The sequence below is a fragment of the Ictidomys tridecemlineatus genome, chromosome 7 (genome assembly GCF_052094955.1).
Source record: "Ictidomys tridecemlineatus isolate mIctTri1 chromosome 7, mIctTri1.hap1, whole genome shotgun sequence".
In the NCBI taxonomy this organism is placed as follows: Eukaryota; Metazoa; Chordata; class Mammalia; order Rodentia; family Sciuridae; genus Ictidomys; species Ictidomys tridecemlineatus.
This window is the reverse complement of record NC_135483.1, coordinates 8952139-8969893: the sequence shown is the minus strand read 5'-3', so window position 1 is coordinate 8969893 and position 17755 is coordinate 8952139. Positions and strand designations below refer to the sequence as shown.

At 51.3% G+C, this 17755-nt stretch overlaps 1 protein-coding gene across 1 annotated transcript in view; it reads left to right on the top strand.

Moving 5' to 3' along the window:
- Tg (thyroglobulin) overlaps positions 1 to 17755 on the top strand; it is a 209662-nt gene that overhangs the window by 40015 nt on the left and 151892 nt on the right. The window contains exons 21-24 of the mRNA XM_040293416.2: positions 5895 to 6044; positions 9893 to 10063; positions 14408 to 14524; positions 17531 to 17646. Of these exons, the coding sequence (XP_040149350.2) occupies positions 5895 to 6044; positions 9893 to 10063; positions 14408 to 14524; positions 17531 to 17646 (554 nt within the window). The remainder of the gene's footprint in view (positions 1 to 5894; positions 6045 to 9892; positions 10064 to 14407; positions 14525 to 17530; positions 17647 to 17755) is intronic.

The window sequence follows — 17755 nt, the reverse complement described above, 5'->3', positions numbered from 1 at the left end:
GGACATCTTTGGGGGCCACTGTTCTCTCTACTACCAAAGCTTTGAAGGTTTCACGATGAGGAGGCCTCGTCCCCTGTGGAGTGAGATGGAGAAGCATTTTTATTGAGTTGAAGAAAGAGTGATGTCCTCAGGTTTTTTTTCTCCATTATTTATTTTGGTGGCAACACAAAAGCTACAAGGCTTTGAAATAATAGGCCAAATTTAAACCCACGCTGGATTTGAGATGCCTCTAAATCTCAGCACAGAGAACAGAAACTTCCCATGAACATTTATGAAGGATTTTGCAATGTGTAACATGACTGTGCAAATATTTAACTCTCACAACAGCCCTTGATGGCAGGTCATCTTCCCTCAAACAGACAAAGAGTCTGAACCTTCATCAATTAGATAAGGCACCTTTAGTGGGCCCTGGGCCCGGGCTGCTCTGCCTGTGCAGAGCACAGCAGGTCCTGGGAGGGACCTGAGGTGGCCTGATGACTATCAGTGGACAAGTAACCCCAGGTCCTCTGGGACCAGAGCCCTCCTCCCATGTGAAGTGAGGTGGACCATCTTTCCACCTGACTACAAATGCCAAACAACAGGACAAAGAGTAGGAGCAGGAGTAGATGGGGCCTCTGCCCAGGGTGAGAGGAACAGGAAACCGGGAGGGAGAGTCCTCCGGAGACACTGCAGCCATGTTTGCAGCTTTTAACATGAAGACTCCTGGGATATACTGTCAGACTCAAGTGTGTGTGTGTGTGTGTGTGTGTGTGTGTGTGTGTGCAAAATACACTTAAAATAACCAGGCTGACCAGAAATCTCATCTCAAGATCTCTTCTAGGGATCTAATAGTGATTGGTTCCTGTCAACTGGGAGATGGGAGAGGGATCAACTAGGACGGTTTTGCCTGGGGGGAGAGGCTGGTGTGCCCACTGCAGGGGCTGGGAAGCAGAGCTGGCGTCAGCTGGCAAGGGCTGCAGAGAGCCCTCAGGGGCTGCAGGCTGGTGCCTGGCAAGGGACCCACTGAAGGGTTTTGCCTGGGAGATATTTTCTCTAGAGCAGGAGTCACAACCTTTTTCTGTAAAGGGCCAGATGGCAGATATTTTTTGCTGTGTGGCCCATACCTTTTCTAAATGACTCCACTCAGGCACCACAGGGAGAAAAATGTGAGTGAGTTCCAATGAACCTGGACTTACCAAAGCAGAAGGTGATGTGACTTTAGCTCGCAGGCTGTTGTCAGACAATATCTGCTCAGGATAACCTACATTCTGCTTTTTAACTGCTGCGGCCTTGACTCGTAGACCTGTCAATCACATCATTAGCCACCTCCCCCCAAAACCTAGAAAGGTCTAGAATGGAATTCACAAAAGCCTGTGTTTCCTGTGGTGTCAGTTATAATATCTAACAACCTTTAGTGGGCTTCTAATTCATAAGGCCTTGCTAGCATTCCTCTGTCCAGAGAGTGGGGTGTTTCCAGAGAGTGGGGTGCTGTTAATCCCATAGTATGAATGAGGATTCCAGTGGTGAGCAGTGGTGGGCACTGCTGGGAAACTGCTCTTCCAGGTCAGATGGACCTGGCCTCAAGTCCTGGCACTAGGCCCCTCTCCTTGTGGAATCTTGGGAGCATCCCTGATCCTCACTGGTCATAATCTGAGAAACAGGGATAAAGTGCCAACCTCATGGGACAGGGGTTTGAGCAGGAGGTGACATAGACAGAGCACATCTCTCAGCACATAACCAGCTCTCCTCAGCACATAACCAGCTCCTGGCACATAACCAGTGCTTGGCACATAATCTGCTCCCAGTACCTAACCATCTCCCTGTACATAACCAGATTCTGGCACCTAACCAGCTCCCGGCACATAACCAGTACTTGGCACATAACCAGCTCCCTGCACATGACCAGCATTCGGCACCTAACCAGCTCCCGGCACCTAACCAGCTCCCGGCACATAACCAGCTCTCAACACATGATCAGCTCTCAGCCAAGGTTGACTGGCGTGGGCAGCATGGAGGCTTAAGCTCAGTTCCCTCCGCCTCTCAGTTTTTTGTGCTGTTCTCTGCTTTGCACATCTCCCTTCTCCATGAGGCGTTCATGGGAAGTCTCTCTTCAGATCTTTCTGTCTGTCTTTATTGGCTCTTTTCCTGCTGAAGCACATCTGTAGCACAGCTGTGAGTGGCTAGGAAGAGCATTGTCCTCTGGATTTAAAGCAGGTTTCTGGATGTCATCTCAGAGGGGCTCATCTAGATGGCCTTCTGCAAGGGCAGTGACACAGGGGCCGCTGGGAACACCCATGCCCTGTGTCCCTTGGAGAATGCTGCTGTGGGGTGGAGGCCTTGCTTACCGCTCCGCGGGACTCAGTCTTGTGCACCCTTTTGCCTTGAGGATAGCCCGGGGCTTCCCTGGGACTTACCTGCTGGCAGCCTGAACTAAAGAGGATCCCAGAGGAACTGTGGAGAGTTTCCATTTCCATTCTGTATGACAGTGACTGTCACCTAGTCACTGTAGATTCTTATAATAGAACTAGTGTCCAATGAATATTTTTTCTAAAGTGACTTTTCCTTCCCTCCCTCCCTCCCTCCCTCCCTCCCTCCCTTCCTTCCTTCCTTCCTTCCTTCCTTCCTTCCTCCCTTCCTCCCTTCCTTCCATCTATCTAAGCTTCTATAATGTAATTATGTACTCAACACCATGTTCCTTGCTCCGGGAAGCAAGACTTCCACTTTAAAGGGTCTCCCACTCTGGTTGGGGAAGGCCGTGGGCAGACAGGGGGAGTGTCATGTGAAGGGCCCTGCGCATCCCATCAGGCACCAGGGAGGCTGCTGCAGGAGCCAATGGGTGAGGCATTGTGAGGTGAGGAGGAACTGCTACTCTGTCAAGAGCAGGTAGGAGGTGGCCTGTGTGCATACCTATGTTGGAGATGCCAAAGTGACGAAGAACATTCCAGAAGTAGAGCTTAGTGCAAAAGCAGGAGTCAGGAGTCGTGAAGCAGTGTGACTTTATGGAGACCCTGCCCATGGTTCAGACAAATGGGGTTTGTGGGGAAAGGGGCAGGGATGGGCTAGAGATATAGGCAGGTGCTGGGACAGAGAGACCGTGGGCACAGGGAGGGACTCACTGGGATGAATGGCAGAATTTTAAGCTGGAGAGAGACAGGGCTAGGCCTGGCTTGAGTGGGCTTTGTAGGGGATGAAGGACCATGATGCTTCCTCATAGGTATTTTTCTTCAGCAGAAACATGGGGGCTGTGAGGAAGGCTGACAGGAAATGTAGCTTGGCCCTAAAGCTATGCAGACTTGCGAATGCCCATAGGCTGAACGCTCTTCCTGTGCCAAGGAGGCGGCCAAGGCCAAGGGGTTTCTGATGACTTCAACCGAGGGGTGTGGTTGCAGCTGAGTGCCCAGGTGCTGCAATGGGCTGCAGGGTCTTAAGAGAAGTCAGCTGTAAGTCCATCTGACTTACAAGAGAGCTCTTTGGGCAGAGAAGACTCTAGACATCAGGGTGGAGCTAAGCATTGGGAGGAAGGAGCAGGCCTGCTGCTTGAGCAGAAGAAGCCTCGCACACTTGGTCTCAGAGCCAAAGGCGGCTCCCAGCTCTTCTGTGCCTCCCTGTGCCCCAGTCTGGAGGCAGAGCCGCTCTGGCTGGCCAGGAAGCTCCTATTTCCCTTGGCAATGACTCTGGAGGCACTTACTTGAGAAAGTAGTCACAGTTCTGAAGTGTGGAGATGATTGTCAACAACCTGACTCATAGTAAGAATGAAACTCCACTCTCTAAGGGCGGATATTCATCGCTTGGGGCAGACCCGAAAATACTTCTCAGTTTGCAAGATGTGGCTTGAGTTTCTGGTTTACTCAGTAATGCCAGGAATACACACAGACCAGAGAGAGCAGTCGCTAAGTAGACAGGGCTCTGTCCCAGCTCATCCCACCCTGTTGTGCTGACTGGTGCACCACCAGGAGGTGGTTGAATTGATACATGGAACAGTGGCTTTGGGATGAAGAAATGGGGTTCAGATGATACCTCTAGCCATCTCCCTGCCTGGTCAGCCTTGACCTTGAACCTCAGTTTTCTAGAGTCTTGGATGGGATAATGCCTTCCTCATGGGAGGTAACCATCAGCATCTGACACTGCACTTGACGCATTTTAAAACCTCACTTCCCCATTGCACTTGCCAGAAAAGCACACTAGGAAGTCATGCACAAGTAGCCAAAGGCTTGGCTTTTAGCCCATGCCATGGGAATATGATAGCCACTCTGTGGAGTGGTGTTGATGTACTTAAAGTTCTGGCAGTGTCGTCCCAAGGTAGGTGTTCCCAAGTGAAATCTTGGGGCAAGAATTCAGCTCCCACCTTTTACTGCATAAAAACTCACTTCTCGAAATTATTTGGCAAACTTTTTGAAACAAAACACTGTACCAGGAAAGAAAGCACCAAGCTCCTCTTTCCGTGAGCCGTCAGATTCAGTGAGGCCAAGTTCCCGCACTATTCCAAGAGCAGAGCTTCTTAGACTTTAAGTCCTGCTTTCCCAGCCTGTATCATATTAGAGAAGGAAATTGGAAGGGTTGGGAGTGTTAGAGCTCTGCGGGGGGATAGTGGGGGGAGGATAGTGGGGAGCAGGAAGCACTGAGATTCTGCAGATTAGCAATGAACATGGGGAAGGGAAGGGAAAGGAGGGGAGTGAGGCAGCTAGGACTGTCACTCTGGGGTCAGGCTTGGGACTTCGGAGTCAATCAGAAGCCCAATAGCCCTGACATCAAGGACCTCCTTTACACTGGGTCCCCCTTAGCCTCACTGTTGTCCCAGGCATGAGAAACGCTGTTCATGACTGACAACAGGGACAGAGGCCAGGAATCAAATGAGATGGTACCTCTTGTTGGAGTCACCCCACATAGAGAGGGTGCCCTGTGTGGACAGAGTGGGTGCTGAAGGACTTGCTCAAATGTAAAAATAATTGTCAGTTATTGAGCACGTGTATCAATCTGGCATTATTGTTATTATTGTTATTATTATTATTATTATTATTATTTGGTTCTAGGGATTGCGCTCAGGGGCACTTAACCACTGAACCACCTCTCCAGCCCTTTATTGTACTTTATTTAGTGACAGGGTCTCACTGTGTTGCTTAGCACCTTGCTAAGGTGCTTTGACTTGAGATCCTCTTACCTCAGCCTCCCGAGCTGCTGGGATTACAGGTGTGTGCCGCAGCACCTGGCTGAGTCTGGCATTATTAATGCACTCTCATAAGATAGTATCAGCAATCCCATCTCAGAGAAGAGAAGACGGACCCTCAGAGAAGCCCACAGTTACCTAGGAGAAGTGGGCAGTGGGACTTGACCAGCCCTGACCATGTGGAGTGGGCAGTGGGACTTGACCAGTCTGACTGCCCCTGCTGCTCCTCCCCATGGAAGCCTTGGGGTGGGCCCTGTCGCTCACCTTGTGCCCCAGCTTCTTCTCAGGGCGTTCTTTCTTCCCTTGGCAAACCAGGCTCTGGCTCAGTAGCCAACTCTGACCTTTCCTTTCCGTCCCCTGAACAATCCAGGCTCACCTTTGGATTTTGCACCTGCTGTTCCCTCCACCTGGAATTCTGGCCTCCTAGATCTTTTCCTGGGCTCCTCTTCATCACTGGGGTCTCCAGTGCCTCCTTGAGGGGCTGCCCTCACCAATGTGTCTCCTCCCTGCTCATTCCTCCCGTACCTGCTGTCCTTGTCTGCCTCCCCCACAGCCCTCGAGGGTCCAGCCCTGGAGAGCAGCACCTGACCACATGCTTCCCAGCTGTGCCCTGGACCTTGGAGCCCAGGCACAGAGGTTCTCAGAGGACGTTCACTGAGCAGACGAGCTCGTGGGCTGGCGGCTGGGTTCTGGGTTCTGAGTGTGAAGAAGTGCCTCGTTCTTGACTCACCATTCTGTCTCTTGTTCCCAGTTAAGTGTCCTGAAGGAAGCTATTTTCGGGACGAGCAATGCGTTCCCTGTCCTGTTGGATTCTACCAAGAAAGGGCAGGCAGCTCAGCCTGTGTCCCGTGTCCTGGGGGCAGAATGACCATTGCCCCTGGAGCCTTCAGCCAGATGCACTGTAAGTTCTGGGGCCTGCTGTGGGGAGAGGCCGTGCTGTGCAGCAGCGTGCAGCAGAGTGCTTAGCCTGGGCCCGGTGGGCATTTGGGGAGGGCAATTCTTTGCTCTGGGGACTGTCCTGTGCATGGCAGGCCGTTCGGTAGCATTACTAGATGCTGGCAGCTCCCTTTCCCCACGTTGTGACAACCAGACCTGACTCTGTCCATTGCCAAGTATCTCCTGAATAGGTGGGTGGGCAGAATCACCTACCACTGAGAAGCACTGGGTACACAGCAGAGCAACAAGGGCCACCTTTGAATGCCTGTCCCCTGCCAGACTCCAGGCCACATTCCCTGTGCTATCTCACTCAATCCTAGCCTCGTCTCTTCCAGGGAAATAGGATTAGCTCAGCTTTGACAGATAAGAGGATTAAGGCTCAGAGAAGGGAAGTCACTGAGCCAGATGTGCTCAGCTCCTGCAGCTAGCCTTTGTTCTGTCTGATTTTGAAACTTCTGGTGTTTGTCAGTCAGCCTTATCAGATCAAGAAGTAGAAGACTCTTCCCCCCACACCCGTTACCACTGTGCCCGCACGTATCCCTTCTCCCGTATTTGCCAGGACCGAAAGTGCCTGTGGCCTCCCCACACCCCATGTGATTCCACCTGACCTAGCCCCGGACTGTCACCTGGATTGCTGTCTTCCTAGCAGGGACCCATAACTGGCCTAGTTGCATATCTTTTCTCGTTAGCCTTAAATTCTACCTTGAGCATTTGTAAAATGACATTTGAACATGAGACAAACCAGTTCTGCTTACAATGAATGATTTCTAGAACTTTAAAAATAAGTGATCCAGAAGATCACTCACTTTCTGAAAGGGGAGCACTGCTAATAAGATGATTCAGAGAAAATAAAAGTGGGAGCCTGCCACTTCTCCAGGGAAGAGTCCTGCCTGGTGACTGTCCCCGACAGCCGGGTGGCACTCTGTGAACACACTGACCCCAGTACCTGAGGTTTGAGACGACTTGGCGTGCTGTCAGCATGCCTGCCACAGGGGCACTTTCTTAAGAGGGGATCATTGTCATGTGCTGATTCTTGCTGATGGAGAGAAATGGGAAGTGGAGGAGGAGACTGAATCTTGCACCATCAGATCTGACTTAATCACCGCTCCCTCCTCCTACTGGCACTGTGACCAAGGTCAGCTCACCTTCCTTCTCTGGACGTCACTCCATCATCTATGACTCGGGGCCAGTGTCTTACTTCAGGCTGCTGTCACAATCCCAGAGGTTGGGTGACTCCAACAGTGAGCATTTACTGCTGCAGTTCTGCAGTCTGGGGCCTGGGTCTGAGCCGGCTTGACAGGGGCCTTGGTAAGGGTTTCTGTCTGGTCCTGTCCTCCTGTGGCCCCTGCAGGGGGGTGTGCACAGAGGGAAGGAGAGGTCTCCCATCTTCCCCTTTTTGTGAGGACATCAACTCCACCAGAGAGCTCATCCATGCCTAATTACATCCCAGAGGCCCCCGCTCCAAATACCATCACAGACAGGATGAGGACTCTTGAGGGGACAGTGTTTAGTCCCTAGCAAAGCAGAATCCACACCTGCCTTCTAGGGGGCTTCAATCACACATCTGTGAGGACTGTGGTGGTCAGGATCTGACACCTCCTTGAGTGAGTGGACTGTAGTGGACTGTTGTCCAGGGTCAAGCTGGGAGTCTCTGTTCAGGTTCTGTGATACCCAGTCCCTTCTCATGGCTCTTCATCTCTATCCTTGCCTGTCCTATTGAGTGACCTGCCCTCCATTAGAATCACACTAAAGAGAAGCACAGGACAGGGGGCTGCCAAGCCTCAGATGATACTCAGCAATTACACTACCTACCGCCCGACTTCTTTTTGGTTAGGATAGTTTTTAGATTCCATTCCCTCTGGACTGCTGAGGTCTGTATTCAGATCCTCCCATGTCTCCTGCCTCAGTGGGCCCAGCAGACCATGTTTGAGGTTATTGATAATCAAGAAGCTCCTCATTTGTTTGTTTATTGATGTATTAACTCCCAGTTAGCATGTATGATGTGCAAAGTAATCTATTTAAAAAATAACCTTTGTAACCTCTCTCCTCTGAAAAGTCATTACCAATCAGTGTTTAATAATATAACTTGAAGTCTCAAGATCTAAAAGCTCAGATATCATCAAGCCCCAGAATGCCATAGGAAGTGACTTTTCTCCTACTTCCCAACCATGGAGAAACACATGGAGGAGTTCTCTTTTCATATAATTCATCACAGGTTTCCTGAGCACCTGCTGTTTGTCAGTCATATACTGGGCAAGCATAGCGGATAACATCCGGGTCCCAGGAGTGCAGATTCTGATAGGGAAGGGGAGCGTGTGAATAGATGAGAGTCCTGGTGTGGTTTTTAGGTGAGGTAGGGATTCGGTAGATGCTATTCCTGCAGCTGTGCTGGGTCTGAGACAGTTGGGGGGTGGGGATGAGCGAGGTGGGCAGCCGGGGGAAAGACTTCTGTGAGGAGCCACAGCTTGAGCCCAGAGACTGAAGTATTCATCTGTGGATTTGACTCAGATGCCTGGTCTGGGGGGAGCTTGTATCACATGTTGGACGTTGATCAAAGCACCGTGGCACGTGTTGAGCAAAAGCAGATCCAGCCCCAGCTCATGGCCTCTTTCAAATGGGAGGCCAGAAGTCACCAGCCATTCCTATCAAGAGGAATTCAGTGATAAGCAGAGGAGCAGGTCCCCAGGAAAGCGGTTGGACCAGACAGAGCTGGCTTCTGGAGGTGCCTTGGTCTATTTGGGCTGCAATAACGAGACATCATAGACCTGGAGTTTATAGACAATAATATAGTTCCTCGTGGTCCTGGAGACTGTAAGTCCATGATGAAAGCAGATTCAGTGTCAGATGAAGTCTTCATAGACAGTGTCTTCTCTTAGTGCTGTCACAGGCAGAGGGGGCAAACAAGCTCCCTTGGGCCTCTTATGTAAGGGCACTAATCCCATTCACAAGGAGTCCACCCTCCTCATGACCTAGTCACCTCTCCAAGCCCCACTTGCTAATACCATCACACTGGAATTAGATTTCAATGTTCATAGACATTTAGATCCTAGTAAGAGGGCTTTTTTAAGAAAATGAGGATTGAGGTGTATCAGTCTGATTTTTGTTACTATAATGAAATACCTGAGATAGGCTAATGGTATAAAGAAAACAGGTTTATTTTGGTTCATAGTTGTGGAGGTGCAAAGAATTGAGGCTGCCTCTGATGGTGGCCTTGCTTGCTAAGTCCCAGGGTGATGCATTGCCTCACATGACAAGAGACAGGTTGCTTGTGTGACTATGTCTCTTCTGGTTTCTCTCCCTCTCCTTGCAAAGCCACCAGGATTTCAGCAGTGGCCTAACTATAATGACCTTATTCAATGCTATTCACTCCCAAGGTCCTACCTCTAAACACCACAGTCAGATTAAGATCCCCTCTCGATTCCTCACCCTGGGGTTCAACTTCAGTCTGTGTTGGGGAGCCAACCGTATTGAAGCCACAGCCTGAAGTGGGAGCTGTGAGTGCGAGGGGCTGCACAGGGAAGAGACAGCAGGGCCCGTGCTCAAAGTTGTGCCTGAGCAAAGCAGGAGTGGTCAGGACCCGGAGGGAGCAGACGGAGTGCGGGTGTCTGCAGGGCTCGGGATGGGAGGTCCCTGGGGATCTGAAGAGGGGACCTGGGGTCATCCTGGGGTGAGGGTGGGGACACTGGAGAGCCTGCAGCCTGAAGGTCTGAGTCACACACATGCCTTGGTCATCTGGTCCTGGCCTGGGGCCTGGGAGTGGCAGGAGAGGGCCCAGTCACCCACCGTTGACGCTGTGCCCACCGCTCCTTCCAGGTGTCACTGACTGTCAGAGGAATGAGGCGGACCTGCAGTGTGACCAGGACGGCCAGTACCGAGCCAGCCAGCAGGACGGGGGCAGTGGGAAGGCCTTCTGTGTGGACAGTGAGGGGCGGCGGCTGCCGTGGTCGGAGACGGAGGCCCCACTGTCGGACTCTCAGTGTCTGGGTAGGTGCTGCCGCTCGGTATGCCCGGTGGCTGGAGAGGGGTCTCGGGGCACTGGAGAAGGGAGAGATGCAGGACATGCACTTGTCTCTGACTTTCTAATGAAAAATGTTAACCAGCACAACAGTTGGAAGAACAGTAGGGTGGACAAATGCCCCACACCCAGATCCCCAAACTGTTGATGTTCTGGTCTCTCTCTTTGTGAATCCCCTGAAATGTAACTTTCTGCATCCTGGGACCTCACCCTAGACTCGTCAGCACCTACAGAGCTGGATTTTGATACAATGCTGCTTGCCGAGGCGCTGTGTCTTGTAGGCAGCCGCCTCCCTGCGTCTGGTAGCATTTCTCCCTCAGTCAGATTTTGTGGAAAAAGTGGGCCAGTTCTTGTGAGTAACTTTCTTGCTGGTTGACCCAGAGCAATTTGTTCAACCTCTCTGATCCTCAGTGTCCCATTGGCCCTGTGTCTGTTTCCTGAGGCCTTGTGAGGGTCAGTATCATCCTGTATTGTCAACAAACACTCCTTGAGCACTTCTGAGAGTCAGGTAGTGTTCCTCAATGAGAAGCAGCGGGAAGGCCTGAGTGAACACACAGAGCACCCCACAGGACAAGGTGACATGGCAGTCTGCAGCGGGAGGGAGGAGTGTGGCCGCTGGGCCAGGTTTACCCCAGTGGTGCCCTCTGCAGGCTCTGTGGTCTTCGGCACCCTCCTACCCTGGATGGTGCCCTGGGGTGTGCCGCGGGGACATGCGGGCCCACTTGGTAGGAGAGCTCAGTGCATTAGCACCAACAGGCCCGTCAGAGGTGCTGGCCAGGAGGTTCAGGGCAGGGATGCCTGTTTCTCTCGCTTGACAAGGAGGTGCCTGTCCTATCCTTAGGACTCACACCCCTCCCAAGTCACCTCCCTCCACCTAACCTTGCTGCAGGCCTGCTCCTCCATGTCCCCGAGGGAGGGGATCCTGGCAGTGGGCCTCCTAGGCACCAGGCATCTGTGCTCATCACATTTACCCTCTTGGTAATTCTGAGGGGTAGATGGTGTCGTCACCAATATTTTAGCCAAGGAAACTGAGGCGAGGAGTGTTGAAGTGCCTGTCCCCAGGCCCTAGTTAGGCTGCGACTGGTCCTGAGACGCACTGGTGTGTCTGACACCCGGACCCTTCTCCCACTGTACCAGCCTGGCCTTCTCCTAGGCGGATCTGCTTCCTCCTCCAACACCCACACGCACCCTCACGTTCATACGCATGTTCACACCCGTGCACGCACAAACAGTGTGTGCAGAGCCTCCTGTCCTCTAGGGAGGCATAGGGCTAGTGATGAAGTATCAGAGACAATCCAAGGGAGAAATGATGACTTTCTAAGGTCAGATCTTTCTCACGTCTGTCCTCCCGCACAGGGTGGCCCCCTGTGCAGTTGGGCTGAGGATGCTCGAAGAGCATTTAGGCGGCTGCACAGATGGAGCAGGTGTCCCCTGCCTGCCTGGCCAGATGCTTTCTGGCCACTCTGGGACTGTGGCCCCACGCTCCCATCTCCTTGCTGTGACAACCCTCAGAGCTGAGCCGGTGTGTAGGCTGTCCAGGGCTGCTTGGCCAGTGTTCAGGCCAGCAAGGGCACTTCCCTCAGCAGCACCGGAGTGTCCCCGAGCCACAGCTGTGCTGCCACAGCTGAGAGGATGTCTCCTGGGGCGCTGGCTCCCAGCAGCCTCTGCTCCTCCTCCGCTTCTTATGCAAAGCTCTGAGCTAAGCTTCCCTTCCTGGGGACTTCAGCTGGCCCATGCCACTGCCATCCTGTGTCTTCTCGGAGTCCTAACTTTCCTGAGAGGAACACTTTTTGTTGGGGGGGAACTGCACTGTCACACTTGAGGTCTGAAGTCTTCAGGAAACTCAGAGGACTTGAAGGTCAGCTACCGACCTCTGTCCCTGCTGCCAGTTCAACCATTTTGCTGTGCTGCTTCCAGCATGGTCATTTAACAGGCAGGTCACTTATGCCGTGTCCCTTAAGGTCCTCCTGTGTGGCTCTCGGGGTGAGGGAAACATGCAGTATCGCAGCCTCTTCTCTGGACTCCAGCCTTGTGGGCAGTAGGTGTGCTCCTTTGGAGCTGGAACAAATCTCACCTTGTTCCATTCCCAAGCAGTGGGCACTGGGTGACGGAAGGAACGGATTGTCCAGTTATCCTGGCTGCTTCTGACTATGTCTAAAGGCCTCCAGGGAAGGAGAATGTCCCATCCCTTGTATTCCTCTGGCCAGTTTCACAAGCCCTGACACTTGGGTGTCCTTGCAGGGATCAGAGGGACCTGGCATTGAGCGAGTTGTGACTACTGACCAGTCCTTCTGTGCTGTTTTACTTCTCACCAGCAGGAAGCTGGGTCTGTCAGAGGTTGGGATATGATCTGGACCCAGCTGGTGAGGAGCAGGTCCCAGGACCCATGGGAGGGAAATATTTGAGGTTTATCTTCACAGTTTAACTTTGGATCCAGTTTCCTAATCAGTTCGTTGTTGACTCATGCTAGAGATTTTCTGTCCCACTTCTTATGCCCAAATGGAGGAATTATACCTCCGAGTTTCTCCTCTGGCTTCCTGGTGTTGCAATCAGGCTCTCAGCCTTTCCTCTCTGCGTGAAGCCATCCATGCGTGCATCCACCCATTCCACAAACATGCAACCAGTCACTCTGTCACCGTGCTAACGACTAAAATATGACCAGAACATTCTCCATGTCCTGAAGAAGACAGGCACATGAGCAGACCTGCTTTGCTATGTGAGAATCACATGTGCTGTGCTTCAGAGATGACCCCATGCTGTCTCCAAGACATTTGTCACCATCTGCTAAGTTGAACTCTGACACCTGGGAAAGCCCAGCAGCAGGACGTGTGACCCTGCAGCTCACTCAGGATCCCACTGGCCCCTTGGTTCATGGCTTGCTCCTGCTGTTTGACCATGAGCTTCCTCACTGAGCACTGAGTAAATGTGTCCTGTGACGCTCTCCCTCCTCGTGTCCCTTTCCTCTAGGGACAGCCTCTAGGTGCAGGCCTAAATTGGCTGCATCTTAGCAGAATCGAAATGTAAGGAGCTGTCAAACTTTGTTTCATTTCCTGGACTGTCTGAGAACCAGGTCTGCACCAACCTAGACTTAGGGACACTATGCTGAGTCTAGCATGGCATTTGCTCCATCACAGGGACCAAAGAATGTAAAAATGAAAAAGAGGAGGAGCTGAGAAGGGCAGCGGAGAGGCAGAACAGCACCTGGGTGATGGTGTGGAAGGCCCTCTTTGTAAACTGTGAACACGCTCCTAGATTAGAATTTTTGAAGGCTTAAGCATGTCACTTCTATATTAATGCTCTCTTCTCCTAACCTGTCCAAGCTGAAGGAAGGTTTCTTTGGATGGGCTAGAGGTATCTCCTAACTGGATTTTCTACTTCATCAAACACTCTTGCATGCATTGACTTGGTACAGACCCATTGAGACATCAGTCTCATTTATATGGCAATGGTGTGTATGATAACAAGTGCTTACATACATGTTATACTTATGTCTGCAAAGAACTGAGACACATGTGCTTTGGGACTTACAAGTAAGTCTTGCTTTTTGATAGGTGCCTGCAAAATATTGACACACTTGGGCATTTGTGGCTCAAAATGAATCTTATTCCTTGAGAGTTACCCTGCTTGCTTTTTTGCTTGATGAGGAATGAGTTCCAAGACATATAGCCTTAAAAATTAAATTTCTTTTTCCTTGCTTGACTCATTCCACAAGCATGTGGCTGTGTCATTCCTGCCAAATGGACGTCAAGTATGCTGATGGTCACTAGACAAACAGATGCGAATATACCAGTTAAACAAGTACTGCCTTAAAAATGACTAAGTCACATGGCATCTCCAAATTTACATGAACCCACATGCACATGTCTGGTTTGTCTTTTCAAAAATAACTTACCTCATTTCAGAAAGAATTGAAGTTGTTTAGTAAAAAGAAAGTTTTCAATAAAATAATGACATAATTAGTCCTCAAAGACAGGGCAGGGAAATATAAGTTTAGATAGAAAAAATCACTAACAACAAAAAAGTGAGTTGAAAGGTCTAACATGATATGAAATTTCTCCTTAATTCCTGATAATGAGATAGATAAAGATAGACATAAGCTACAACTCTCAGAATTAGGTAGAAGGCAGCATGCTGGAGCTACCTAATAACAAAATCGCTGTGCTTGGGACATTGTGTGACAAGGGGTGTAGATGGGCAGTGACTTTTTCAATGCCCTCATTGGCTAGCGTGACTTGACTTTCTGGCCTAAACACTCGTGTGCAGATCCCCCACACCCTACAGGGGTAGAGTTCATAAGTCTACTTTATTTTCAGTGATTCGGAAATTTGAGAAGGCTCCAGATTCGAAGGTGATCTTTAATACCAATGCTTCTGTGATGATCAAGTCCAAAGTTCCTGGTTCCGAACCCTCACTGATGCAGTGCTTGGCAGGTAAGGGGAGATGGGGAGAGAGGCACGGGGTGAATGGTGTAGCAATATGCTCTGCTGAAGTTGGCAAGACAAACCAGAGCAAAGCAGTACTAGAATGAGAACCTACAACTGACCAAAAACATTAAGAGCCAACTGGCTTCTACTAACTAGAATTATCTACTGACTGCCAAGAGTTATTCTTAACTTAGGGAAGAGAAATAGGTGAACTTTGTTAATTGTAGAGCTACTTGTCCAGGTTTGGACATGTATCTGTCTCTGGAGAGTTAGAGAGTTAGTAACACCAGTTACAGTTTATTGAGCTTGCATGTTTCCAAGGATGACCTCCTAATCCTGTTCTCACCCATAAAGGAACCATTACATCCGTAGAAAGAGAGGAGAAAAACAGGCACTGGGAGCATAAGTGATTTGCTTGTCATACAGAGTTAGCAAGTGTCAGAACCTGCATCCCAGCCTGGGAGCTGAAAGCCTGCCTTCAGCCATGGCCTTCCCCCCTTGAGGGATCACACCTAGTTTAGTTGTTGAATACTTAACTCCCTGATAGGACTCTGTTTAGGATATTTGCTCTGATATGATAAGCACAATCTACTGTTGGTATCACAGACACAGCATGAAGGATGAAATAGAAGCTGAAAAAAATGTTTGTGGAATGAGTGGTGTTTATAGGGCCTGGAGGGACACCACATGCTGGTTGTGGTGCTTGTAGGGATGTGAGGGCAGAGCCAAGAGGAAAGCAGTAGATGGCAGGCGCTGGCACTGACTGCAGGAGCTGGCTGGCCAAGCAGTCTTGTCCTGAGCAGGGGCATTGTGCACATGGCAGTGCCCACACTCTGTGACACAGCTAGAATGAGCAGCAAAGCAGTGGCTGGGAGGAGAGAGGATGCGGAATCGTGTACGTCAAGGCAGGCAGAGGGGAAGGGTCCGCCTGTCAGTGCAGGAGATGGTCTATCCTGCCAGCCAGGCTCAGGTGCTGGAACGTGCCGACACAAGCAGGCCCCAATCTGAGCAGGACCACCGTGTCAGGAAGGTCTAGAAGACAGTGTTCCACCAGACCCAAGAGAGCAGGCAGCCCAAGACGGGTGGGGGTCCAGGTGCCCAGCCTGGCGTAGTCTTCCTGGCTGCCATAGTGAGGCACCACAGACTGGAGCCCTTAAATGACCAAACTCATTTTCTCACAGTCGTGGAGACTAGAACTGAGAGCAAGGATATGTCTTGCTCTCGGTTTCTCCTTGGCCCTTATCCTCTGGGTGTCTTTACATGGCTTTCCCTCTGCCTGGGTCTGGGTCCCAGTGTTCTTTCCTTGTAAGGTCACTGGTCATATTGAATTAGGCCACCCTAATGATCTCATTTTGCACTTAATTACCTCTTGAGGAACTTATCCCTAAAAATAGTCACATTCTAGGGTCGGAACGTCAACGTATGAATGTGGGACAGGGATGGGTGGACCCCATACCGAGCATCAAGAAGATTCTGTGGAAGGTCAAAGGGCCATCCAAGAGGAAGGAAGCAGGCATGGTGACAGTGCTGTGCTGCGTGGAGGCTAGTGTTGGTGCGAGAACCGGAGCTGGGAAGAAGGCCAAGGACCCTGGAGAGCTGTAGCCTGATAGGGAGTAGGAGGGCTAGCCTGGCAAGACAGCAGGTGACATCGTGCTCAACGGCCACAGCAGAGTGCTGATGGTTCTAGTACCGACTAGACTCTTCCTGCTGTCTTGAGCCACCTTGTCCTGGGCCTGAGGCCAGAAACTGCATGCAGTGAGGATCAAGGTCACTCAGCTGAAAGAAAGAGCTAGGCCAGGGGCAGGTGGGCCAGGGTGAGGTGCTCTCTTTGGGTTCTGAGTGGGTATAAAGACACCTTGTGCTTCTTAGAGCCTGGTTCATGAGGAAAGGTATCTCTACCACCCTGGGCGGGACAGAAAGCCCAGGAAACCCACCTTCACGCCCAAGGCTTGGCAGTGGGGCCAGAGCTTGTGAGCTGTCCTGCTGGTGAGTAGAAAAGCACCCCAGCCTCCAGATAGTGCTATGCCTTGCCTCGAGACAGCCGGAGGCCAGCATGGTGGGGAGGAGCAGGGCATGGATGCAGGGTCCCTAGAATGCCGCCCACCACCACCAGCCATGTGCCCTGCTGAGCATTGGCCTTCGTCCCGCATCTCCACAATTAGCTCTTACCAATGCTGGCACCCGTGTGGACAATACACGGGAAAGTGCCTGGTGATGACACACTCATTTGTAAGTTGCTTTTTTGACAGTTAACTAATTTTTTTTCTCTAAAGCCTCTTATCCCTGATGAATCATTAGTTGCTATCATTATTCATGCATTTTACACAGTTGAACACGGCTCAAGTTTAAAGAACAATTTTAACTCCATTTATCCACTTACTTAACAAACTTCAGAGCCTTCTGTGTGCTGGGCAGCATGCTTCATACCTGTGACACAAGGTGAACAAAAGCAGCCAGTTGTCCCTGTCCTCATCAGTCACAGGGCCTCCTGTGACAGGAAGGGCACTTGCTGAGAGCAGGTGGCCACACTGCACCATCAAATCCCCCGAGAGCCACCAGCCCTCAGAGCATAGCCCTGGACTTGGCTGTGACCTCAGTGGACACCTGGGCACAGGTCCTCAAGGGGGAATGGCAACTGGAGTGTCAGGAGCTTCCAGTAGACATGTGCAGTCGAGTACTGGGATATGAAGTCTGGCTCTACGCCTGGCAGCTTTGTGACCTGGGTTGAGGACCTGAACTTAACTGGTTATGGGCAGGGTTGGTGACTTGGTCTCCCAGGGAGCACCAGCAGGCACGTGAGGGCTGCGTCTGCAGCAAATGCTTCTTGCGGTGTGCATTTGGGCGTGAGGGTACGTGTTTGGGTGCGCACTGTGGTATGGTGTGCTGTCTGCGCATTTGGGAAGTGTGCTGGGGGGTGCTGTGTGTCTTTGGGCACATGTGGCAGGGGAGGGGACGAGTCTATCCGGCTTGACGTCTCCTGAGAGCGGGCGGTGACTGGCTGTGTACTTGCAGACTGTGCGGAGGACCCGGCCTGCAGCTTCCTCGCAGTGCTCACAGTGGGGTCAGAGGTCTCCTGTGATTTCTATGGTTGGACAAGTGACAACTTTGCGTGCACAACTTCTGGTCAGGTGAGGAATGACAGCTGCAGGGTGGTGACGCTCCTTGTCTGTCCTGGGTCACACGTGCTCTGGTGTCAGTCTGAGGGCCCTCAGGGGATGGGAAGGGAGTGTTGGCAGC